This window comes from Centroberyx affinis, unplaced genomic scaffold (genome assembly GCF_046629955.1).
Source record: "Centroberyx affinis isolate AG114_WGS23_722 - 3 ecotype Tasmania unplaced genomic scaffold, CSIRO-AGI_Caff_v1 ptg000946l_1, whole genome shotgun sequence".
Classification (NCBI taxonomy): Eukaryota; Metazoa; Chordata; class Actinopteri; order Beryciformes; family Berycidae; genus Centroberyx; species Centroberyx affinis.
This window is the reverse complement of record NW_027279520.1, coordinates 208,601-223,089: the sequence shown is the minus strand read 5'-3', so window position 1 is coordinate 223,089 and position 14,489 is coordinate 208,601. Positions and strand designations below refer to the sequence as shown.

General features: G+C 40.7%; 1 protein-coding gene across 1 annotated transcript; it reads left to right on the top strand.

Annotated features, from left to right (window-relative positions):
• The first annotated feature begins 6,583 nt into the window (after positions 1-6,583).
• Positions 6,584-13,623, top strand: LOC139646053 (multidrug and toxin extrusion protein 1-like). The gene is made up of 16 exons (XM_071521953.1): positions 6,584-6,781; positions 7,868-7,969; positions 8,166-8,234; positions 8,463-8,611; positions 8,794-8,836; positions 8,957-9,001; positions 9,178-9,275; positions 9,489-9,586; positions 10,044-10,225; positions 11,498-11,606; positions 11,912-11,987; positions 12,415-12,484; positions 12,584-12,716; positions 12,804-12,898; positions 13,156-13,222; positions 13,364-13,623. Exons 1-16 carry the CDS (start codon positions 6,584-6,586, stop codon positions 13,621-13,623), a joined length of 1,794 nt encoding a protein of 597 aa, XP_071378054.1.
• The last annotated feature ends 866 nt before the right edge of the window (positions 13,624-14,489 follow it).

Here is a 14,489-nt window from a genome sequence, read left to right as displayed (position 1 = left end):
CCAGTGTTTCCATGTTGGTGCCACTAAACCCAAAACATATAATTCCACATGAAGGCCACTAGGCCCAAACGAAGATCTGTCTACTTTGTATTTAAGACCTTTTGCCTTTCAGACTTTGGACTGAGGAGATACAATAATTAATTTGTCTTCAATCCAGTTCCAAAATGAGGTTCTCTGTGTAAATTTTTAAGGAGCCAACATATTTTTAAAACATTTCAAACTGCTCGTGTATTTGAGGCCTAGAGCACTAAGGGTGAGGTCGCTGCCGCTCTCTGCCGCTCTGTGATTCTCATGTCAGATCATACATCTCCTGCTTCACTTCCTCAGAAAAGGAAAAAGGAAAAAAAACCCTGAAAGAAAGACCGAAAGTGAGAAAAACAGGTTGTTTTCTCTCCAAGGTCAACCAGCTGCCACAGTCAATGAGCTTCTTCAGTCCATGAGTCAACAAAGCATGGTCCGCATAGTCATTTCCGAGCATGGATTTGTCACATATATAATAACTTCCCCCTCCACCACTACACACACAGACACACACACACATAATAGATTTCTTCCAGTCATACATAATAACCCCATGAGCTTAATGGGAAGCTTTTGGAGTGGATGAAACATGATGTCTTCAAAAACCTGTTTGCTTCTGATATTTTCCTGGATTTTCTGCTCTTACGTTCGTGTTCACGCCCATGTGAACGGTCCGTGAGACACATTGTAGCGCTGTCTGTTTGTGTTTACCCCTGCGGACAAACCAGCAGCTTCATCAAGGGTGCTATGGAAAGGACAGTGTGTCATGAGGGACTGAGCACCACAGTGCCGCATTGTTTTAGAGGGTGGATGAGTCATGGTGGAGAAATCAGGCTTGGTGGGGCTTGGGAAGGCTTGTCCATTGAATTAGGACGGTACTGTTAAATCAATAGTGGAATTTAAATTGTGTACCCTTGATGCCTGTTTTGAGCAGGTCAGACAAGTAACTGATTAAGCCACAATTGTCTGTAATTACTTAGAAAATTGACAATTATATTTTAGGATTGTGAATTGATTTTTATAAACATGGGTCCAGAAAACCTTTGTTTTTAGGACGTAAACTGTAGCCTCAGCCAACCTTGGTGAAGTTAAAAATACTGAAAACGTCATCTCAACAACAGCTAAAAAAAAATCAAACCATACTTTTATAGTGCATTGCCATCTCCAAACAATGCGAGTGTTGCGTCACCATGACTAGCTAGAGTACTTTTTATGTGACTCACCAAAGAAAATCATGTCTTCATCAAAAGCACAGACACTAAATTTTCTTTTGCTTCGGGCACGGCTAAATTAGTTTTCATCTGTATCGTCTTTTCTTATTTCAGTGCGGTGAGTCCACGCTCCTCTTATTTGTTCTTGATGAAATAGATCAGAATCACTGAAGAGCTCAAAAATTCAAATTAAGTAGGTGGAGACATTGCATCAGTTCTGATTCAAACCAAAATTGTGGTCAAAAATATGTGGTAACCTCATCTCCATCGTGTACATTTTTTTGCCACATTTGAAAATGCTGCATCTTAGCTTTCTTTGAGTGCCCGGCTTTGGATTTTTCTTTTTAATTTCTGTACTAATAGAAGCGCAATTACACAAGGTTGCAAACGTCCAAAAGGGGCAGCCACAAATACACATATTCATTCGTTTTTGACTTCCATCACACATCTCCCATGTGTGTCCTATATGTGAATGTGAAGTGTATGCAGGTGACAGACTCCGAGCATAATTCTTCCCCCCCCCTCTCCTTCTTTCTCTCTATTTCCACCTCTGTCTCTCTTTGTGTCTCGCTTGCTCCCTCTGACCACCCTCTCTCTCTCCCCTTCTCCCTCTCTCTCTCTCACACACACTGCCAACGTGAGATAGCCCCTGTGTGTCCAGTGCAGTGTGTCATGTGTGATAATCTGTGACGTATGCGTCACAAGCCGGCGGTTTAGGGTTCCACGAGAAGCTACTTATTATTGTTATCATTTTAACCATCATCATTATCAGCCCCAGCAGACGCTACGAGTCCCTCTGCGTCATTGTTCCCTTGCTTCTCGCCGAAAGCCCTCACCACCAAGCTACCCGCAACGTAGCCAACAAAGGAGGGAGAGGAACACGTTGAATCACCCTGGCACTCCTTCAATTCCCCCCCCTCCCACCCCCCATCCATCCATCCTCTCATCCATGGCCTGCACCTCCCTCCGCGCACCCTATGCACTGTCTCCCCTTTTTTTTCTGTCTATCAAACGTTCACCTCTTTTGTCTCATCATTGCACTACTCTTTCTTGTTCCATCACACTATCTTTTCTGTGTGACACACTCTGTCCCCCCCCCACACCCCCACCCCATCCGCCTCTCTGGCCGCCATTATCTAAACCAGCTATCTCTTCATCTTTTCCCTCAATTCCCCTCTCGTAGTCAGGAAAAATTTTCCAGCTTACACACACACACACACACAGGCGTAGATGCACACCCGCTGTCACACTGTGCGCACAAATACTCTTACCCCTCCCAAAAACCTTCTTCCATACACCCTCTCATCCCCCCTCCTCTCTTTTACTCTCTCCAAACCCTACCCCCCCACCCTAATCCTCATCACACCACCACCACCGTCATCAGCCCTTATCTCGCTCCACCAAATCTGCTGTGACTCAAAACAATTTTCCTCTCATTTGCGATTTTACTGCCCCCCCCCCCCCCTCGCCCCTCCTTCCTCCACGCCGCCCTCCCTTACACCTACATCAACCCACCTACCCCCTCTGCTAAACCCACTCCACCTCCTCAATACCCCATTACTACCCCATCGGACGCAAACCCCACCCGACGCACATGCACACAAACACAAACACAAACACATATACAAATGCACTCACGTACACACACTGAAACGGTCGCCATTATGAATGACGGCTCATCATATGTAAGCGGTGACTTGCCACTGTCATCCAGTGGAGCCCGAGAAGAACTGCAGTGTGACGTCACGGCGGACGCCAGCCCCGCTGGTTGGTGGAACATATTTACGTGTGTGTGCTTCTGTGCGTGTGGTTGGGACGGGGGGGGGGGGCGCAGGAATACAATTTGGTGGGTGGGTGGACCTGGTGGGCCTTGCTGCATCACTGAACCAGTAAAATGAATGAGAGCCTACGCTAGGTGTCACCCCCCCTTCCTCTCTCGTTGGCCTCCTCTAATTTTCTCTTCTCCTCTCCATTTCGTTTCCTTTCCCCCTCTGCTCTTTTCTCCTCTCGTCTCCACTGCCACGGCCCCCCAGGCAAAGGAAACAGTTGAACAGTTGAGTCGCAAAAATAAATAAATAAATAAATTTAAAAAAGCTATGAACTCAGTGTTTGACTCTATATTTGACTGTATGTTGTAATGTTGTCTGACTGTGATAATGACTTGCACCAATTGAAGGAGAAACAAATGCTTATATTATTTGATTAAATGATTAGAAATCCATTAAAAGTTCAATGAAGCAGCCTGGCGTGTCAGAAATTTTAAGAGTTTAAATTTCAATTAGAGCAAAACAGCACCACCCAATGGGAGAGTCTGAGAGCCACAACCAGAGAGAGGTAATATTGATCCTCCAGAGAGGTATTGCTCTGCGAGGACGAGGGAAGAAAATCATGTCACATAATGAGGTAATAGGAGACAAGTATGTGTCTTGTTTTACTGTAATTGGCTGATTTATCTACCTGAAGGTGGAGGAAGTGAGTTGAGCATATTCTCATTACATTTTTGTGTCTCTACAACCATGAAATGACTTGACAACAATTAACAAAGTGGGAGCTACATAAATATGCGGGCTAGGCAGATGAGCTAGTTAAACACAGCAAATCCAGTTGCATTGCACAGACTTCATTTAGTTTTTACATTGTTTTTTTATTGGGAGGTTGAAAGCTTTGTTTACCGATATTTTGAAGCTGGCTGACAATAATTAGTTTGCAATAGGGATGGAAAATTTCAACTATCTTCATTAACATTTAAACATTAAATAATTTAAACAAGTCAAAAAACAGAAATGAAACAGGCATACAGTTGTTTCTCAGACACATTATCATTAGCCTATTAAGCCTTATAGCAGCTCATAATGTAGATAGTGCATAATGTAATAACACAATTCAGTCAAAAAACTTAAAAAAAACTGTGTGAAGTGTAAAGACTCTCTTTACACTCTTTTAACTGACTCAAAATAAAGTCAATTAAGTCTTTACTTTTTAAAGAACTAAAAGCAAAGCCTCAACCATAACACTCAAAAGCACAAAAAATAGTCTTTATTCAAATTCAAACTCTTGATTCACAACAATTATTTTTCAAGAATACAAAAAAGAAAATACTCTGAAATCAAAGCCAAGACATTTTCAACAGAATTTATCGAAAAGAAATATAATCTTCAATTAAACCCAACATCTTTCGGTCTTTCATTTTCACATGACTCCAAACAGTAAATTTTTCAACCGACCTTTGGTTACCTGATTGCTGCAAATATAAACAATAATAATAGTAATCTCCCAAAATGTAAAAAAGAAAAATCAATTTAAATGGGTCAAAATGCTTGTTACTGTAAGAAAACTGCCTGACACAATAACACTTTATATAATAGCACACACAGAAACACAGCTGAAATAGCACAAACAGTGTAATAGTGGGGGCACTAAGGGTGATGTGGAGCCTCGAGGAAAGAGTATAAACCTGTTTGTTTGTGTGTGCGTGCCTGCGTGTGTGTGTGTGTGTGTGTGTGTGTGTGTGTAAAGACTTGTCAGTGTAACTAGGTGGGTCTGTGTTAATGTGTGTGTGTGGGCCGTCTCAAAGTAACACCTCCAGTCCCACTGTGATTTTGTAAACCAACAGAACAGCTGAGAAATGCTGAATGCCAGTTTAGCTTGGCAGACTTTGAAAAAACATGTTTTCCACATTCTTGCTAGACCTAACACTTGTAAACTTTACTTTTACAGATTGAGGCAACAATCCTAATGATACACCCTAATGACTCTTCAAGACATTAGGGTCTATCATTATGCATCTATTTTTGTGTCCTCCCCACAGTTGATCTAACAGCCAAAGGTTGATCCCAAAACAAGAACACCGGGTATAGTGTGGATGAAGTTCCCATGCGGTAACTTGAACCAATCCTGCTGATTTTTAACTTGAATCAGAATTTTTAAAACATGTAACTTGTATTTACTTGTTTGAAATTCAGTTTTTCAATATTCAGTTTCAATTTCATTGGAAAACAGTTTCAAAATTGATGTTACATGTAGTACAAATCTGCAAACTCTACCCAAACTTTCAAAGCCACAATTTCAAATTCAACTCTCGGCAGGTACTTACGAAAAGCATCGGCTTGCAGTTATAATCAAACTGACTACGGAAACCCTGAAGGACAATATTTTGACTTACCAACAGGTGAAAAAAACTATTTTCACCAGGATCCTTTTTCAACTTTCTACCACAATAATTTCCTCATGTTACTATCTCAATATATTGACTTAGCGAGCAAGCTAACAGGCTAACAGGTTGAACTGTAGCAGCACTGAAGGGCAGGTCTTGGGGACTGCAAGGTCCTGCGTTTGTGCCCAGTCCCTGTTTGATTTTATATGGTTTTCAGCCACAAGAGCGCAATTACTATAACCAATTTGATCATATCACACTCACTCTGATTTCCCTTCACTGGCTGCCCATACAAGCTCGATCAGATTTTAAAATGTTAACACTAACTAGAATGCACAAAAAGTCAGCTGGCTGTCGAGCTTTCTCTGACCATGGTCCTTTCCTCTGGAATAACCTTCCCACTTCCATCAGAACTGAACTGCCCCTTCATTAGCAGCTTTTAAGAAACAACTCAAAACCTACCTTTTCTCACTCTTCTATAATCAACCCTAAACCTCCTAATTTCTCTACCGCTGTTATTTTTTGTGATATTATTTTGTTTAACTTTTACATCATTTATTGTTATGTCTCTCCTTGATTCTTTTAATATTGTTTCATTGTTGTAAAGTGTATTCAGACACCCTGGTATGATATTGCACTTTAAATAAACTTCGACTTGACTTGACTTGACTACCAGGTTTAGAGATTGACCAGTAATGGTAATTGATGCTCTCACTCGAGGCTGGGATTTCATTTTAGCTCATTACTACATTGATGGTGAAGATAATGTATCATTACCTATCTAGTTTCTTAAGTCGTCCTTCACTTTTGTAAGAATGTAACGTCACAATCGGTCTGTTACTCATACAATGTGTTTATTAATAATAGATGTATATCCACACACTGACACATGAGGCTTTTGGTTATTCACACTAACAGTAAGAGCTCTGCCACCCTTGAATAACTAAAAGGATAACTAACAAACTATTTTTGACTAGGTCCAAAGTTTTCCTGGAGTGTGTAGCGTGTCGGAGGGTCGGGAGCAGAGCGGACCAGAAACTCTAGCAACGCCCCTGCTCACACGCCAGCTCTCACAGAGAGAGAGAGCAGGGTGGGCGGGCCTTGGTTATTGATTGTAACATCCTCAGCCTCCTTGCCTGTTTCTGAAGGGAATTAGTCATAGGTTAGACTTCTGTCTTGTGCTGAATCTCGTTTCAGTATGGAAGATTCAGCAACAAAAACTTCCCGCACAAAAGGAGTGAATGGACAACACAAAACATCCCAAACACCTACTGATGCTGCTCATGGTGTTGACTCACAGGCCTGCTGTGGCACCTGCCTGGAAAGCATCAAGCTCTGGATACCTGTGGACTACAAGAATGAAATTGTTCAACTTTTGAAACTTGCAGGACCAGTGGTAAGACTGCATTTGGATGTACTAAGTAGCTAAAATTTACTACCAGGCTCAAGGTTTTAGTAAGGCCAGATGCTGTCCTAGTTATAAATGTTGTATTTAATAATATTGAGAATGATTGACTGAATGCGTATCTTTGACTTATTATTGGGACGTCCCTTTTGTTGGTGCTTGTAGGCCTGTATCTCTATAAAAAAAAAATTTTAAAAAAGTGTTTTGTAGGCCACATACATCATTTTGTTATATTTCTGAATTGCTATTCATCAAAACACTATTCAGACATGGTAGGGACTCAACAATGTGGATACATGAATTTAGAAGGGGTCTGATCCCGGCCTTAAATGGCCACTTTGGTTTTAAGACAAGGATTGTCCCATTTTTTTAATTCCCACCTACTTTATTACACCGGTGATAAACGTATTAAAAACTTCTAAACTGCATATAAAAAAATATACTGCCAGATTCCAAAGACCTGAAAGACTATTAGAGGCTTCTGAATGCTATTACAGATTTAGCCCTTTTAGTGCCCTTAATACATGCTTTAGAAGCCTTTCCAGTTCATATATCAGACACATAACGATATACATATACATATAGATATACATAAAGATATACATTTGTATACATACATTGTATACATATATACATTGTATCTCAGCCCTAGCAAAGCTTGTGCTTGCTCAATTTATGAGTTATTTATAATTTGTAGACCTTAGGCTGACAGTTTATACCCATTTGACTGCAGACAGTCAACTGACAGAAGAAACGGCCAAAAATAGTTCCAAGATCCTTTGAAATTTTTGTCATAATCTCAAAATCAAAAGCTGGCCAGAAAGTTATGTGTAGCAGTTATTTTAGCAAGTGCTGGGCAAAAGATCTTGAGGATGCATTCAATTTACAATATGATATATATTAGGCCTATACTCAAGGTCTTTTTAAATAATGTTTTCTAATGTGTTGATCAGGTCTATTCTGCACTTACTGTTGCACCATTTAATTTATGTTCAGTGAGAATGATTTATGTTTCGAAGGTAAAAAAAAAAAAAAAAAAAAGGAGGGAACATGATTTTGTTTGTTTTTGCATTTCAGGTCATTTCACAGCTGATGGTGTTTCTGATCGGTTTCGTCAGCATGGTGTTCTGTGGTCACCTGGGGAAAACAGAGCTGGCAGGGGTGGCGTTGGCAATAGCAGTGAGAGAGCTCAGAGCTACAGTTTTCCAAAATCTATTTATGTTGGCATTCTGGTCTCCGGTTTGCTGTCATCCTATCTCTAGCTTTGCTCTTGAATTTATCTACTTATTTCATCCAACCATTTATCTATCCAAGCCTGAACCTGTTTTTCTTGTCTATCAAGATTTTTGTTTAATAATGTTTCATTTCAATATAGGTAATAAATGTCACGGGTATTTCCATTGGCTCCGGTTTGGCATCGGCATGCGATACTCTCATATCTCAGGTAGTATCCTCAACAGAGATTATTCATTCATTTTATTTATCTAAGCAGGTCTTAACCACCACTGCTGTGTTCCCAGTGTATTCCTCTGGTCCACCTGAAACCAGCTCAACAAGGCTCTTTTGGATCAAGTTTGTTTTCTTGTATCAGTTATGCCCTTTGTTGTGGACATGAGCAAGTATTATTTTATATTTTGTATCTCTGACTCACTGTTCAATCTCTGTCATGCAGACTTATGGGAGCGGTAACCTAAAGCGAGTAGGAGTGATACTGCAAAGGGGGATTTTGATTCTGCTCTTATCCTGTTTCCCCTGCTGGGCCGTCCTCATTAACACTCAGCCCATTCTGCTGGCTGTCAGGCAGAGCCCAGAAGTCGCCAGGTGAACGCTTTCCACTCCCCACCAAAACCAGACGTACAGCTTTTATCATCACTGCATCACAGCTGCTTAACAGCACAAACTCAACACTTACACATATACCTATCATCTATCATCATGTTATTCAGTGCAGCACGATTGCGTCTGCTTAATTACAACTTTCCTTTGTTTCCGTTGCCATAAAGACTCTCTCAGCTGTATGTGAACATCTTCATTCCTGCTTTGCCAGTGAGTTCAGTTTGCTCTGTGTTCTTACAAACAAACAAAAAAACCCATTCCTGTTGCCTGGTGCTTTGCATTTTGCCGTTGTATTTAATCCAAGTCATTGTCCCATGTTTGTTTCTGCAGGCTGCCTTCATGTACCAGCTGCAAGGGAGGTATCTTCAGAATCAGGTGCATTTTGGCTACAAAACCACTGGTGTGATACACAGTAATCACTGAAAGATTGTTATTCATGTCAGTGATGAGTTAATGTTGTGCATTTTCAACACAATGTAGGTTAATAACAGGTGTGGTTATGAACATATACTGTGTCAACACAATGTTTTTGTGTGTGCTTTGGCTTACAGGGCATCATGTGGCCCCAGGTGATAACCGGAGCGATGGGGAATGTCCTAAATGCAATTACCAACTACCTCTTCCTCTATCGTCTGGATCTGGGTGTCGCGTGAGTACGCCCACCACTCTTCCTCTACCCAGCAACAATGAAGTCTTTAAAGGCTATAGCATGTTTTTAGAGCTAAATTAGTCTGAAATATCTGTAATAGTCTCAATAATTAACTGGAAACAACATTTATCTGAAGTCTTGTTTCATATCTATGTTTGGATGCCGATGATCAGATGTAAATAAACCTATTTGACCCTCTTGACCCCACCAAAGTGGATCTGCGGCAGCCAATGCCATCTCGCAGTACTCCCTGGCTGTCTTCTTGTATGTGTATATCTGCTTTCGGGGGCTTCACAAGGCGACATGGGAAGGTGAGCTGAATGGAGGGATAACTTGTCATTAGACCACAATATAACTTTGATGCTATTAAAATGTTTTCTGTTCTCTGGATTCGTTCTGGCCGTGATCAAGTGTTTGCTTCTCAGGTGCCTCTTACGTTATTCACGTTTTCAGCGTTTCAGATCTTTTTAATTGGTTGTTCATTGTTAACATTCCACGAAGTAATGTTTGACAACTGTACCTCTGCTCTTTTAGTGGTATGTAGGAGAGAGGTTAGCGGTGACACAGCTCTTCTAAGTTAAAGAAGTTAGAGTTAAGTCTCACAATTTGTCAGTAAAATTAAAGTCTGTCGTGGCAGTGTATTTTGTCTTATTTATCTCTAAATGGTTATGAATACATTTAGATGAATCCAACATATTTGTTATGGTAGATTCAGTGGGGAAGTTACATTGTTTACATTCGATTGACCCACGAACCTTTTACTCCTAGGCTGGTCACAGGACTGCCTGCAGGAGTGGGGTCCCTTCATCCACCTGGCCATTCCCAGCATGCTCATGCACTGTCTGGAGTGGTGGCTGTATGAGATCGGAGCATTCCTGGCAGGTGTGATCAGTGAGGCTGAGTTGGGAGCTCAGTCTATAGTTTACGAGCTGGCTGCTATTGCTTACATGGTAATCCCCTTACAGTACATTTTGTCTTATAATTAGGACTTCTACACTCTTTCTTCACTTTTTTCTTTTTATCTTGGTCTTCTGCCAGTATGTTTTGGATTGCTGAAATAATAACGCATACACCTTTGAGAAAGTTCTGTCTTATTTGAAGATGTGCTGAAAAGAATACACAAAGCTTTGGGGAGAATGGTCAGCTTATTTGTTAAGTGATGAGAACATAGATCATCCATGTGTTTTCTGTAGATCATTTGCTCTGGTGCTCCATGCTAACACACTAGCATACTATATCTTGAGTGATAGTCGGTGACTGACTAGCATCTAAAAAGTGAGAAAAGGGGAACTTGTAGCAGCTCTAAAGCTAAGTAATCTTAATGATATATGCAGTCAACTGGTGGTTTTGTGTAGGAGATTGGTAAAAATGTACATGAAATATGATATAAAAAAGGGGACCACTGCATAGGATGTGAACATGTTGGGCAATGGGAGACTGTGTAGTACGGTATAGTGTAATGTGGTCGCTCACCTGAAATAATTCCAAAAATAAACCTTGCTACATCAGCAACATGAGTTAACAACATTTATTTTTTAAATGTTATGAATCTATAGGACATATAATAAAAAAAACAATAGTTTGAAAAATGCTAGTCGCCTACTATCACTTATTGAAGAAATGAGCCTTGCTCTGGTTCAGTGTTGTTCAGCAAATTCTTAACTATTGCATGTATACAATATATAGAGAACAGTGTACAGAGATAGTCTGTCTGAGTAGCCTGAACTAAACTTATGGGAAAGTGCAACCGTTTTATAAAAAAAGAGACAAACAAGGGTGGAAGCAAATGTGAGGATAAGGTAGAAAAACTAGTCAGTGTCTGTGCATATGTGTGCAATTTTGGGATTGGGCAAACACAACTAATACATGGCAACAGTGGAATATTGAAGATTACCGGAATATCACACTTCATATATGGAACTGGTTATCAACTTTAGTTCGTTGGAAAAGTATTGAAGAAGAACGTAGCATAGGAGAGGAAAATTACTGAGAGAAACTAAGATCAGTATGCACATAAGCTTATGTTCAATAGTCTTCTACACACTCAACATATTGTATGCTAAAGTGTCAGCATGGAGCACTGGAGCGAATGATTAGCAGGGACACATGAATGATTTTGGTGTCTATGTTCACAACAAGCAAATCTCCCAAAATCTTGGTGTATTCCTTTAAGATAATTGGTTGCTACAATGATCCGTTCCTTGCCTCTTCCTATCCCACAGTTCCCCTTGGGGTTCTCTGTATCTGCCAGCGTGCGAGTTGGAAATGCTCTTGGTGCTGGGAACACAGAGCAGGCCAAGCTGTCCAGCAAGGTCTCCCTCATCTGTGCACGTATGAATCAATGCATAAATAAAGCCTGCCTATATGCTACTGTGTCAATTTATATTACAGAGGAGAGCTCTTTCTTCTGGGTCTGTTAACATGTTTTCCTTAGTTCTGATCTACAAACCACACTTTCTACAAACACATTGGTCATTTTTGTTCATTACATCAAAATCATGCTACCAAAAGATCCGTGTTAGACCTTCTGCTCTCTCTGTCAATTGTGATTTAAAAATGCACACTAATCTACATTATGCATTCATGTATTGTTCAGCTTTACTCAATATGTATTGTATTTCTCATGCCAAATCCAGTTATAGTCTCATGTTTTGTTGGAGCTTGTCTTGGTGCATCTAAGGATGTGATTGGATACATTTTCACCACGGAGCAGTAAGTACAGATTTGGACAAATAACATTCACTTTTCTGCACTCACAATATGATGAAACCAAAACTCTCAGGCAAACCCTGGCACAGAAAGCCAGACAGTCACGCTTGTGTATTCCTATCATGTAATTCATCATGTATTAACCTCAAAAGACACTGATCCTTGACAGTGAAGTGAGCCTGTCTCCTTGCTTCAGTTACACTTTACAGCACCATCAATTCAGGCTGGGACAGAATTACTACCACAGACATTTCCAGTTTATTGCAAATCCATCAATTAATGTTATTGATTAGTTGGCTGGAGTTCATTACGGTAGATGCACTTACTTCACCTAAGCACTCAAAAGCCTCTTCCCTTCAACTTTGTATTCAGCTGCCTTTGACAATGATTTCAGTATCTGAAAAAGAATCTCTATTTACATGTCTTTTAGAGAAATTGTTCAACGGGTCGCTGATATCATGATCATGTATGGTTTCATCCACCTTGCTGATGCCACTTCGGTGAGCGCCTCTGCTGCACAAAGTAATGCTGAGCAAAGCCAACCAGACTTGCTAGTGCTGTGTGCAGAATTTGGATGTATGTGTATTTTACCTCCACAGGGTGTGACAGGTGGCATTGTTAGGGGAGCAGGGAAGCAGATGATTGGTGCTCTGTGTAACCTGGTGGGATTCTACTTCATTGGCTTCCCCATTGGAGTGTCTTTGATGTTCGCTGCAAAAATGGGCATTGTAGGTGAGGACAGATCAGATTTATATTATAACAGTCTAATCAGACTTGCACTATAGAGCTAATAACTCCCTCCTTCCATTTCTGTTCTAGGGCTGTGGGCAGGGTTTTTCGTTTGTGTCTTGATACAGTCCACATTCTTTCTAATTTTCCTGTATAAACTTAACTGGAAGAAAGCCACTGAAGAGGTGAGTGCCGACACCTGGGATATCCCTTGTCTGTGGATGAATATCATTGATTCAAGCATCATTACAATGAAATTGTTTTTGCAGATAAAACCTTGCAATCAAGTTACTCTCTGCAAATTAAACCTTGCGCCCAGCATTTCCCATACTAATATTGTGTAGTAAAATGTTATTTTTTCTTTTTTTGAATTGCTAAAAAGATGTATTTTAGTTGACTTGCATTGCAGATAGCTGTCGTCAATGTCTCCTTGTCTGAATAGGCATTGGTGAGAGCAGGAGTCCAGGTCACAGAAGGGAACAAGGAAACAAAAAGGGAACAAAATAAGGGTAAATAAAGGCTACTTCCTTATTTCCTATTCCTTCTATTCCTCCATATAAACACCTTCATTCTGGGCACTAGTGTGTGGTTAAACTTCACTAGGAAGATTCCATGTGAAACTTAAATCCATTCCTCTCCCTCTCCCTCAGTACAACTCTCTAACAAAACCCCAGACTCTGCTGAGGAACAGGCCGAGGTGAAGACGGGTCGCTCCAGCTCTGTGATCCCAGAGGAGGGGAAGCTGGAGGTGTTTGGTTTGGGTCAGAGTGGAACAGCCAGCCTCACCGTGGGAGTGGCTCTGTCAGTCCGCCAGCTGGTTTTACGGCGTGGCCTCACCGTGCTGCTCATGCTCCTCATCCTTGCTGCTGGAGTCTTCATCAGTGAGCTGCTCGTCAGGCTGCTCGAATGAGATGAGTGACCTTTACCGCTTCATGCTGGCAGTCGGACCGGCGGTTGCTTGCATCAGGTTTTATGTCTTCTTGACCCTCTGACTCTTTAGTGTCAGGTATCAGAGAGCAGCGCTCTGACCTGCCCGTTCCTGTTCACCCTGACCTGTTAGACACAGTAGTTGAACTGCACTGTAAGTCTGAGGCACAAAACCCAAGCTCTGAAAATCGAAAATCGAGAGACAATACAGTGCAGCTTCATGTATTACAGTAAAGCATGTAAAGTGGAACAAAGACACCAAATAAGTGCATATGCAATGAAAAGAGGCATCCAGTCGACACCAAAATGATTTAGACAGCAATATATTTTGGATGTTTTGTCTGTACTCCTAACTTTGGGTGTCACAAGATAAAGTGATTAAGATGATAGAGTAGGCAGCTTCAATTATTGGACGCTAATCTAATTCATATTGATCGGACAGGTGAAAAATTATAGCATATTTTGTATATGGACCCACCATTTGAAAGCCAAGTATGTGGAGAGCTAAAATTAGACTAAATACAATAGTTTTTTTAGTTGATTTAGTGACAGGAGTATAGAGCCAAAAAAATAGTTTTGGAGCTTGTTGTATACATCATAAATCAAAAGATGATGCACATACACACATCCAACACATCATGCAAACAAGCAATGATCACTGCATGCTTTTACTGTAAGTAATATTATTGGTATATTGCTTTATCTTTAGAACTAAATGCAGGCACGTGGCCCATCCTCTTACAACCACAACTCTAACAAACTAAAATGATATTTTCAGACAGAAACCAGCTGTGGTAATAGGATTTTGCAATGCAAGTATTAGTTTTCTTTGTTTCTTGCTCTAATTAG

What these genes read in the sequence shown, in the direction of transcription:
- LOC139646053 (XM_071521953.1), top strand. Translation starts at nt 6,584, where the DNA reads ATGGAAGATTCAGCAACAAAAACTTCCCGCACAAAAGGAGTGAATGGA. An exon ending in TGGCTGCTATTGCTTACATG is followed by an intron (nt 10,226 to 11,497) that starts GTAATCCCCTTA and finishes CCTATCCCACAG; the next exon opens with TTCCCCTTGGGGTTCTCTGT. An exon ending in ACCTTGCTGATGCCACTTCG is followed by an intron (nt 12,485 to 12,583) that starts GTGAGCGCCTCT and finishes TTACCTCCACAG; the next exon opens with GGTGTGACAGGTGGCATTGT.